Genomic DNA, 10109 nt, shown 5'->3' on the forward strand with positions numbered 1-10109 from the left:
TGGGAATCAAACCCAGTTCTCCCAGATTAGAGTCCATGCTCCTAACTACACCAAACCAAAGAACATTCTACTTGTGTATGTGTAGTCTGCACTGAATGCAACTGTACCCCAGCAGCAGACACACATGGAGCTGGGTGCACATCTTCTGAATAACATGCACACACGCTACCATTCTCCTATGCATATAACCAGTGCAATGTGGACATTAGTATCCTAACATAAGGACATCAGTGACCTTTTCAGTCCACCTCCCTGTCCCAATGGAAATGTGCATCCCTCATATAAAGATAAGCACCCCTCTGAAAGTTTTTCTCCCTTGCATCACTAGCTGTTTGTCTAAGGGTTATGTGTTCCTGCTAAATCCTAAAAATGCCACATTTCCAAGTTTCCAGCCCTCACGATTGGGCTGATTAGTTTGAAAAGGATTAATACTTTCTAAAAGCTCAGAAGCATGGAGGCAAGTGAAAGCTATCCCTGTTTTTCTAACCTCACAGCTTTTACAAACATATTCAGGATTTCAAAAGGATTGACTCTGAGCGATGCAATAAATTCCAGAATAAGCCTATCACAGTGCAACATTTCCCAACATATGAGGTTTGCCATCCAACATTTCTTCGCAATGATACAAAAGTTACTTAAGTTACATTCAGCTGACAAACCATGATTAGCCATGGCCCTCCATTCCTGATATATTCTCAGTAAGGCTTTCAGTGTGTGAAACCAGTTGTCCATCCTTCTCCTATAAAGGACTGATCTTTTTGTGAAAATGCTGCTTCTTTAAAAATGCTGTGTTGCTTTCCGTAGAAATGAGCAGAACAGTATTCATAACATGCACAGTTCTACCAAATGTGCACACATAGAGAAGAGCCAATTTACTCAAAAGTAATAAAAGAGCAGTAGGGTTAGAACCACAACACAGTTTTAAGAGGCAGAAGGCATGATCCTCGCCTGTCCATACCAATGTCATTGTTGTCTGCTTTCTTTTCTAATACAGATTAATTAGAATGGTGCACTTAGAAAACAGAAAGAGACTGCAGTGACTCTTGGAACTGTTTCATCAGCCTACAGCTCCTCCATTTCAAAGTGTGTGTTAAAGCTGTTTGCCACGGATGTGTGCTCGAAGATCCTCGTCAGGCTGGGTTTCAGCAGCTCCACTGAATGACATGACAGGTGCTGGGCGGTGTCATTCTTCAAGGACAGCATCTGATCTGTCCCTGGATCCCGTCGGTCGTAATATAGAGCCCACAGCAAAGTAATAGTAAGAATCATAGCCAGAATTTGGGTAACCCCAATAGAGATTCCAAGAAATCGGAGCACCTGCAGTTGCTTGGTTCCCCTCAAGAAAGTGTACATCTTTTTACCACAACCCTGCAGAACACAGAAAGATGGGAAAGGTCAGCTGCCATGGTTAAGATGTACCTCAGACATCTCCATTTCTTTTGCAGAAAGCATCTCTCTAACTCGTTAGATCTTTGATATAATAGAAGTCTCAAATTGGAAAATTAAGTTGGTTCTGGTGACACACTTCCTTAATAACAAGCCAATGGATGGAAAGTTGTCTCAGGTAGGACGGCAAGACTGGGTTCAACTCCCTGCACTGAAACTCAAGAGATAAGTTCCTGTATCTTAGCTTGTTCTACCTCAGGAGAGCGGTGAGGGTAAGAGAAACTATAAAGCATTTTGTACTGTCCTATCAAAAATGCTACAGAAATTCTTAATTTTTTATAGTAAATAAAAATCAAATCAGGTCTAGCCAGGTGATTAAAAACTATCAAAAAAGAAGCAGTAGAAAAGAGTAAGAGTCCAGAAGCACCTAAAAGAAAGTGAGCAGTGACTCACAAAAGCTCATACCCTACCACAAATTTTGTTAGTATTTAAAGTGCTACTGGACCCTTACTCTTTTCTGCTGCTACAGACAGACTAACATGGCTACCTAACTCCAAAGAAGGAGCAGTTATATATACGGAATGTGTCTGTCTTGAGTTTCCTAGCTATTATCAGTGTTTTGGGGGTTAAACTTAAAACTCTCTTTTCCCTTTCCTAGTGGACTATTCTACAGAAAATGAAACATTATTTCCAACTGAAGTTGTTTTTCAAGAAGCTCAAACAGGTTGACATGCACCAAAGCTCCTAATAATGTTACTGAGATTTTTAAGAAGAATTGTTCTACTAATTAGGATAAATGGCTCCATTTACAAAAAAAAAGGCCAATTAATGATTTTGAATAAGAAAGCTGCAGATTCCTAATGGTGCAGATATAAAAGGCCACATTTTCCAAGTACTTTTGAGGACTCTTTTTGAGGTCTCTGACAAGTGTGGACAGAGCTACCAGTAATTGCTCTCCAATGGTTACGAAGTTCAATAGGTTTACTCCAACTAAACCTCCAGATGAAATGCTTCAGCTCTTCAGGTGGCAGAAGTGAGAGGGAAGTTGAAGAAAGATCAACTGTTTAATTCATAGTGGGCACACATCCACCTTCTACCATTTTTCTTCCTGCCAGAATGTGAAAATCTTTTAACAAAAATTTAAAAGAGGCCGCATAGAACATTGGGGGCTGGGGGTCTTAGGCTATGCTCAATCCAGTGATTTGCCACAAGCAATTGAGCTACAAAACACTCATGTTACTCCACCCTCTATAGTTTTCCCATTTATTTCAATAAACAAGCTAGTTCTGAGTGAGTGGCCCTTTGGGAAAGCTAACATGTGTAGGAGCTCTGTGTGTGCATTGTAGCATGGTTCCTTGCTGAGGGAGATTATTTTTCCTATGAAGTCCCCTCTGCCATCTATTTTTCTCCCTGTTATTATTATTTATTTATTTATTTGGATTTGTATCCCGCCCTCCCTGAAGGCTCAGGGCGGCTAACAGAGGCATAAATGCCAGATTGTTATAAACAGTATAAAATACAATAATACACATACTACAGTTAAATAAAATTCTTAAAATAAATTTAAATTAAATTATCAGTGCTCCAATACTCACTCCAAATCATGAAACCAAGAAGGTGTTCTAAGATGTTATATCTGAACAACCACAGCAATGTATGTCCCCACAACCCTGTCGTCCCCTAGGGATGTCCCGCTCCCTCCGATGATACCCGCACCAGCGGTGGTGGTGTGCGGTGGTGGGAAGGCGTTGATGGAATAGCAGTGGCGGCGGCTCCTACTTGAAAGCCTGGTGGAAGAGCTCCATTTTACAGGCCCTGCGGAACTGTACAAGGTCCCGCAGGGCCCGGATCTCCTCTGGGAGCTCATTCCACCAGATAGGAGCCGCCACCGAGAACGCCCTAGCCCTAGTTGTAGCAAGTTTGATGGTCTTGGGGCCTGGGATATCCAGGATATTTTGGCTCCCTGACCTTAGTGCCCCTGGGGGAACATGCGGGGAAAGGTGGTCCCTTAGGTAGTCCGGTCCCTGGCCATATAGGGCTTTAAAGGTAAGAACCAACACTTTGAAGCGAATCCGGTACGCCGTTGGCAACCAGTGCAGCGCTTTCAACACCGGCTGTATGTGATCTCGTCTAGGGAGACCCATCAACAGCCTGGCTGCAGCATTCTGCACTAGTTGCAGCTTCCGAATTTGCAACAGAGGCAGCCCCATGTAGAGAGTGTTACAGTAGTCCAGTCTCGAGATGACCGTCGCATGGATCACTATGGCCAGGACATCACAGTCGAGGAAGGGGACCAACTGCCGTGCCAGCCGAAGGTGGTAAAAGGCTGACTTGGCAGTGGCTGCTACCTGGGCCTCCATCGTTAAGGAGGAGTCCAGGAGCACACCCAAACTCCTAACCTCCGACGCTGGCACCAATGGCGCCCCAATGAAGGTCGGGAGAGGGAGCCCCAACCCCGGACCGATCTGACTCAGACCCAGAACCTCCGTCTTTGCCGGGTTTAATTTCAGCCGACTCAGTCTGAGCCAACAGCCTGTAACGCCCGATGAAAGTCATCTGGAGTGGAGTCCGACCGGCCGCCCAACATCAGATATAGCTGGGTGCCATCTGCATATTGATGACACCCAAGCCCGCAACTCCGGGCAAGGGGGTGCATGTAGATGTTAAACAACATCAGGGATAGCACTGCCCCCTGAGGTACCCCACATTCGAGGGGCCACCTCCGGGACCGCTGATCCCCTATCGCCACCCTTTGTCCCCGACCTTGGAGAAAAGAGACCAACCATTGAAGGGCAAGCCCCTGGATCCCCACGTCGGCAAGGCGGTGGGTCAGCAACTGGTGGTCGACCGTATCAAATGCAGCCGACAGATCTAATAACAACAGTGCCGCCACACCGCCTCGATCCAGATGCCTACGGAGATCGTCAGTCAGAGCGACCAGTACAGTCTCCACTCCGTGACCAGGGCGAAAGCCAGACTGGAAGGGATCGAGGACAGAAGCGTCATCCAGAAAGCCCTGCATCTGTGTCGCCACCGCTCTCTCAGTAAGTTTGCCCAAATAGGGCAAATTGGACACCGGCCGATAGTTGGCCAATTCGGCCGGGTCCAGAGATGGTTTTTTCAAGAGAGGACGGACCATCTCTTCCTTGAGTGCCTTGGGGAACCGTCCCTCCAAGAGAGACTTGTTGACAATCTCCCGCAGGGTGCCTCGAAACCCCTCATGACCCATTTTAATGAACCAAGAGGGGCACGGATCAAGGTCGCATGTGGTTGGGCATACAGATACGAGCAATCTGTCAACTTCTTCCAGGCTGAGTGGGCAAAAACTCACTAAACCTGGCTCCAAAGGTGTGCAAGGGGCCTCAGGTTTGCTCACTGTATCAATTGTGGCAGGGAGGTCACGGCGGAGCGCCAAGACTTTCTTTGCAAAATAGCTTGCAAATGCCTCACAGCCGATATCCAATTCCCTCACGTTTTGCCTGCCCTGTGGCAGAGCTGTCAATGACCGAATCGTACTAAATAATTGTGCCGGGTGTGAGCTAGCAGATGCAATCCTGGTCGCATAGAACTCTCTCTTTGCGGCCTTGACTGCCATCTCATAGGATCTCATAAACGTCCTATAGGATGCTCTTGAGGCCTTGTCACGAGCGCGGCGCCACCGTCTCTCTAGTCGTCTCAGCTCTCCCTTCAGCTGGCGCAACTCCTGGGTATACCAGGGCGCCCACCTAACACGAGTTTGGAGAGGATGCCTGGGAGCAATCTCGTCGATGGCCGTGGAAAGCCAGTCATGCCAGTCCTCCACTAGCTCATCCAACGAGCTGCCAGGGGACTTCGGATTCCGCAAAGCCGCATAGGGTCCATTTGGCAGCGCGGGCAATACTGTTGTCACGTAGCAAAAGATTTGGAAAGCGCCTTTATGACACATGATGTATTTACAAGAAAGTTATCATGGCATTAGCAACACACATCAGGAAATGTTAGGGCCAACATTCAATTTTTCCCCTTACCTCCTGATAAAGGTCACTAAGATCCTCTTGGTGGGCCTGCTTTGAGCATCCTGGGAACTCTCTTACGCAACAAGAATCAGGAGGCCAATCCATTTCTGTCATTTCCAACCAGTCAGTGAAGTAAACTACTCCACAGCATTTAAACTGCAAAAGAAAGTCCACTCAGGCATAATAGTCTATAGCCAATGAAAGCTAAAAAAGAAACCCAGATCCTTTCCCACTTTTCAAAGATCTCATAAAGATCTCATAAATTCACACTATGCAGCCAGAAACCGACATGGCTCCTGTTGACTGCTCAGTTTTTCCTTCACCGGAGACCTTAAAAAAGAAACACCTGGGCATACTATTTGGTGTGGTAGTTAAGCCAAAAGCAAACTGATCCTTCTGTTTGCCATCCTTATAATAATAATTGTGTGCCATCAAGTCACAACTGACTTATGGCAAACACAGTCCATAGGCTTTTCAAGGCAACAGATAAGCAAAGGTCATTTTCTATTGCCTTCCTCGGCATAGCACCCTCCAGTCTTCCTCGGTGGTCTCCCATCCAAATACTAATAGTGGCTAACCCCGCTTCACTTCCAAACTCTGACAAGACTAGGCCAGGTGATCAGGCTGCTTTGGCATTCTTCTACCTGGGTAGAAATTCATAAATCACTCTGGAGGTGGCCAGATTGGAAAGTCTCTGCAAGGTTCCTCTCAGAATAAGTTTTGTGATTTGCAGTCATTAACACTGTCCTCCTAACCACAGGTCTATTTGTGCTCTTGTGATTCACCTGGGTGAACCTAGTTCTTTTAACAACTTGATATTAAAAAATCGGAGATGACAGTATAAAAACACAGCCAAAAAAGAATCTGAGTAATTAAAAAAAAAACATTTATGAACCAAAATGCTTTCAACAGTAAAAGAATAGGCACCTACTAGAACATAACGCTGTTAATGCATTCTGTAGCTGAGTGATGAAAAATAGTTTGCATAATGTTCAACATGGGAAACACCTCAAATCAAATATAAATCCTGGTACAGTAAAGCATCTTTCCTAAGTAAAACTTTTCAAAAGTTGACTTAGAAAAAGTAGTATTTGTATATTTGGCAAGGAAACATTTTGGGAAGTTTAGCTTATTCTAAAGTAAAATTTAAAGTAAGATATGTCTATTAATTCCCTTCTATGGCATTATAATCAAAATAAGGACAGAGTTCCGTACTGTGCATGTTCTGCATCTTGAGAATCTCAGTGGGCTTTTTTTTTCCTTTTAAAAAACAGTTTCAAGTTTCTAGTGCTCATGGCTGAAGCCAGCTTTGAAAGTATTTATTTATTTCGATTTATATCCCACCCTACATATGGTAGAAAGTAAAAAGGAACCAGTAGTCAGGGACTAGAGGTGCAATCACATAAGCAGTTTGGCCTGACATAGCCACCCCCGACCCTCCGGATCAAATGGGCACAATAAAACGTTCACATATGGCTCCCATGCCCCAGTTGTCCCTACCTCATGCTAAAACAACTCCCACATGGATTAAATAGCCACCGGCAAATTCCAGTGGCTACCTCAGCGAGGTGCTCCATGGCGGATTTCTGGGTGTCTGATCACCCGGGCATGCCATGGAAATGCGTGAGCAGTGTAATCATTCCTCTCTATTTCCAGTGCGTCCCTTGTGCTCACATGCACATGCAAAGCCTGGTGTTTGGGTCAGGAAGCAGGGACGAGGGAACCTAGAGATGCTGCAGGCAAACTCTAATTCCAAGCAGGAGAGCCGCAGAATGCTTATCATCCAATTCCCTGGTCATGGACTGCTCCACTAAATGTGGAGGGGACTGCAATTGGCTACCCTGGACAGTGAGGCGATATCTAGGGGGGCCATGCAGAAGTGTCATGGCAAAGGAGTTCTCAGAACTATATGGGGGCTAACTGAACTTCCTGACAGGAGTGCATCTGCCCTGGTCTGCTTCTGCACATGCACAGCAGGACTTAGAGGGGAAATCCATTCAGCCATGGGTCCATGGTTGTGGCACTTTGCCGATGTGACCGACCGACCAGGGGCCCGCAGCACTATGATGCCGGCTTAGCAGCCACTGTGTGATTGACACAAAGCATCCCAAACTCAAGCAGCTTATTTAGAGCCGATATACTGTCACGGCAACCTGCCCATCTGACCGCACCCTAGGCAAGGCCCTGCATAGGTCCATGCTCCTCTGCTGGGACTGGAACATAAGTTCCCAGCTAACGTTTAGGATCAGGTTTAGATTTAGCTGGGCAGTTTAGTGGCTGCCCTGAGGATAAGTCCCTCTGTTGATCTTGCTGGTAGCTACTGCTTTTTAGTCAGTTGCCAGTCTGGTTAAAGTTTAGAGTAAACTGGTTAGAGTTTGCGGCTTGGGGGAAATTAAGAATAGTTGCAGTTTATCTCAGCTTTATTTGAACTTTCTTAAAGTAGGAAGATGTGCACGCTCCCCCATGGAGCCCATAGACAACGGGCTTCTAGCCAGGGGGCTTTGGAGAGCCCTAACTCCGGCTGGCAGCCGGTACAGGGGGGCTACTCTCTGCCCTGAAGGTCCTGCCCTGATTCCCAGTATTGGATTAGAAGCGACCACTGGGACAAGCATTTGGAGGTTTAGCGATTTTCTCTGCCTGGCGTGATCCCAGGGGCCGTCTTAGGATCTGGTAGAGAACCCGCTTCACGTCCAAGGTGTGGTTTGTCTTCTGCTGATGTTGGATTTGGGAAGAAGTCAGGGAGGAAGACCTCCGCCTGCAGGTGGAACTCTGACACCACCTTCGGCAGGAAGGAGATGTCTGGGATGAGGCGGACTCCGTCTGGCAAAAACGACAGGTAAGGTGTATCGTGCCGGAAAGCCAGTGTTTCTCCCACTTGTCTAGCCGAGGTGACAGCAATTAAAAAGGCCGTTTTCCATGCTAGAAGTTTGAGATCGCATGTTGCGAGCGGCACAAAGGGCTTCCTCATGAGCTGGCGGAGAACTAGAGGAAGGTCCCAGGGAGCGACTGGAGTCCTGACAGGAGGGTAGAGATGCAATAAACCTTTTTAAAAAAAGTTTTGAAATTGGATGTGAAAACAAAGTACATCCGTCAAATGGAACATGGTAGGCCGAAAGAGCGGCCAAATAAATTGTTAACGAAGAATGGGAAAGTCCTGAGTCAGCTAGGGAGAGGAGGAATTGGAAGACTCGTTCGAGCCCCGCTAAGGCGGCTCGAGGGGCGTCATCACCTAGGGAAGAACAGAACCTTTGCCATTTATAATCGTACGACCTCCGCGTAGTAGGTTTCCTGGAATTCAACAGGACGTTCATTACGCGGGTGGAGAAGCCGGTGATGTTATTCTCCATGCTGTCGGTTTCAATTGTGGTATGGCGTGAAGTAAGAGAGGGGAGTCGGAGAGGAGGAGGAGGTCCTGAGCCGGAGGGAATTGATAGTATATCCCCTCTGATAACTCGAGGACTGTTGAAAGCCAAGGTTGTTTCGGCCACCATGGGGTTAGTAAGATGCAGTCCGCGCTGTCTCTGAGTATTTTGCAGACCACCCTCAGAAGTAGAGGTAAGGGGGGGAACAGGTAAAGAAGTCCCGTGGACCAAGAGTAAAGGAGACCATCTCCCAGAGATTGTGGGTCCCTGCCTCCTCGACTGTAGAACAGAGGACACTTTTTATTTATTATTTATTTATTTGTTAGATTTATACCCCGCCCTCCCCGGCTACAACAAAGGCAATTGCCATAACAACAGTTAAAACATCATAAAATAATCATTACACAGTAAAAACAATCATTAAGTAAAGTGCGGTGCTCTTGATGTTAAAAAATTTTCTTAATCCAAGATGAGTTCATTCATCAACCTAACCTGACAGCATGCATTCTTTGGTTACCTAGGCGTATGCCCAGGGCCAGCTCACCTCCAGATCTAATCCACCATCAAAGATGGCAGCTTGGTGGTGGTACAGTGACAGCGGCGGCTCCTATACAAAGGCCTGGCGGAAGACCTCCATCTTGCAAGCCCTGCGGAACTGCGCCAGGTCCCGCAGGGCCCGAACCTGCTCTGGGAGCTCGTTCCACCGGACAGGAGACGCCACCGAAGAAGCCTTGCCCTGGTTGCAGCCAGCTTGATGTCCTTGGGGCCGGGAACCATCAAAAGGTGCTGCGACCCCGACCGTAGCACTCTTGGGGGAACATATGGAGAAAGGCGGTCCCTTAGGTACGCTGGACCCTGGCCATCAAGGGCTTTATAGGTAAGAACCAGCACTTTGAAGCGAATCCGGTATGCTATAGGCAGCCAGTGCAGTGCCTTCAGCACAGGCTGGATGTGGTCCCGTCTAGTAAGACCCATCAACAGCCTGGCCGCCGCATTCTGCACCAGCTGCAGCTTCTGGATTAGCGACAAAGGCAGCCCCATGTAGAGAGCATTGCAGAAGTCCAACCTTGAGGTGACCGTCGCATGGATCACAGTGGCCAAGTCATCACGGTCAAGGTAAGGAACCAACTGCCGCGCCAGCCAAAGATGGTAAAAGGCTGACTTGGCAGTGGCTGCCACCTGGGCCTCCATCGATAAGGTGGAGTCCAGGAGCACTCCCAAACTCCTAACCCTCGACACCGGCACGAGCGGCGCCCCATCGAAGGCTGGGAGAGGGAGCCCCAACCCCGAACCGAACCGACTTAGGCCCAGGACCTCCGTCTTCACCAGGTTTAACTTCAGCCGACTCAGTCTGAGCCAACCAGCC

General features: G+C 47.4%; 1 protein-coding gene across 2 annotated transcripts in view; it reads right to left on the reverse strand.

Moving 5' to 3' along the window:
- Positions 1 to 10109, reverse strand: part of TSPAN12 (tetraspanin 12) — a 102713-nt gene continuing 92604 nt past the window's right edge. For both annotated transcript variants that reach the window (XM_015412688.1, XM_015412689.1), the window contains 2 exons: positions 5394 to 5537; positions 1 to 1368 (listed from right to left, as the gene is read on the reverse strand). In XM_015412688.1, coding sequence (XP_015268174.1) covers positions 1063 to 1368; positions 5394 to 5537 — 450 coding nt within the window. In that variant the 3' untranslated portion in view covers positions 1 to 1062. The remainder of the gene's footprint in view (positions 1369 to 5393; positions 5538 to 10109) is intronic.

The sequence above is a fragment of the Gekko japonicus genome, unplaced genomic scaffold (assembly GCF_001447785.1).
Source record: "Gekko japonicus isolate JY-2015 unplaced genomic scaffold, Gekko_japonicus_V1.1 scaffold550, whole genome shotgun sequence".
In the NCBI taxonomy this organism is placed as follows: domain Eukaryota; kingdom Metazoa; phylum Chordata; class Lepidosauria; order Squamata; family Gekkonidae; genus Gekko; species Gekko japonicus.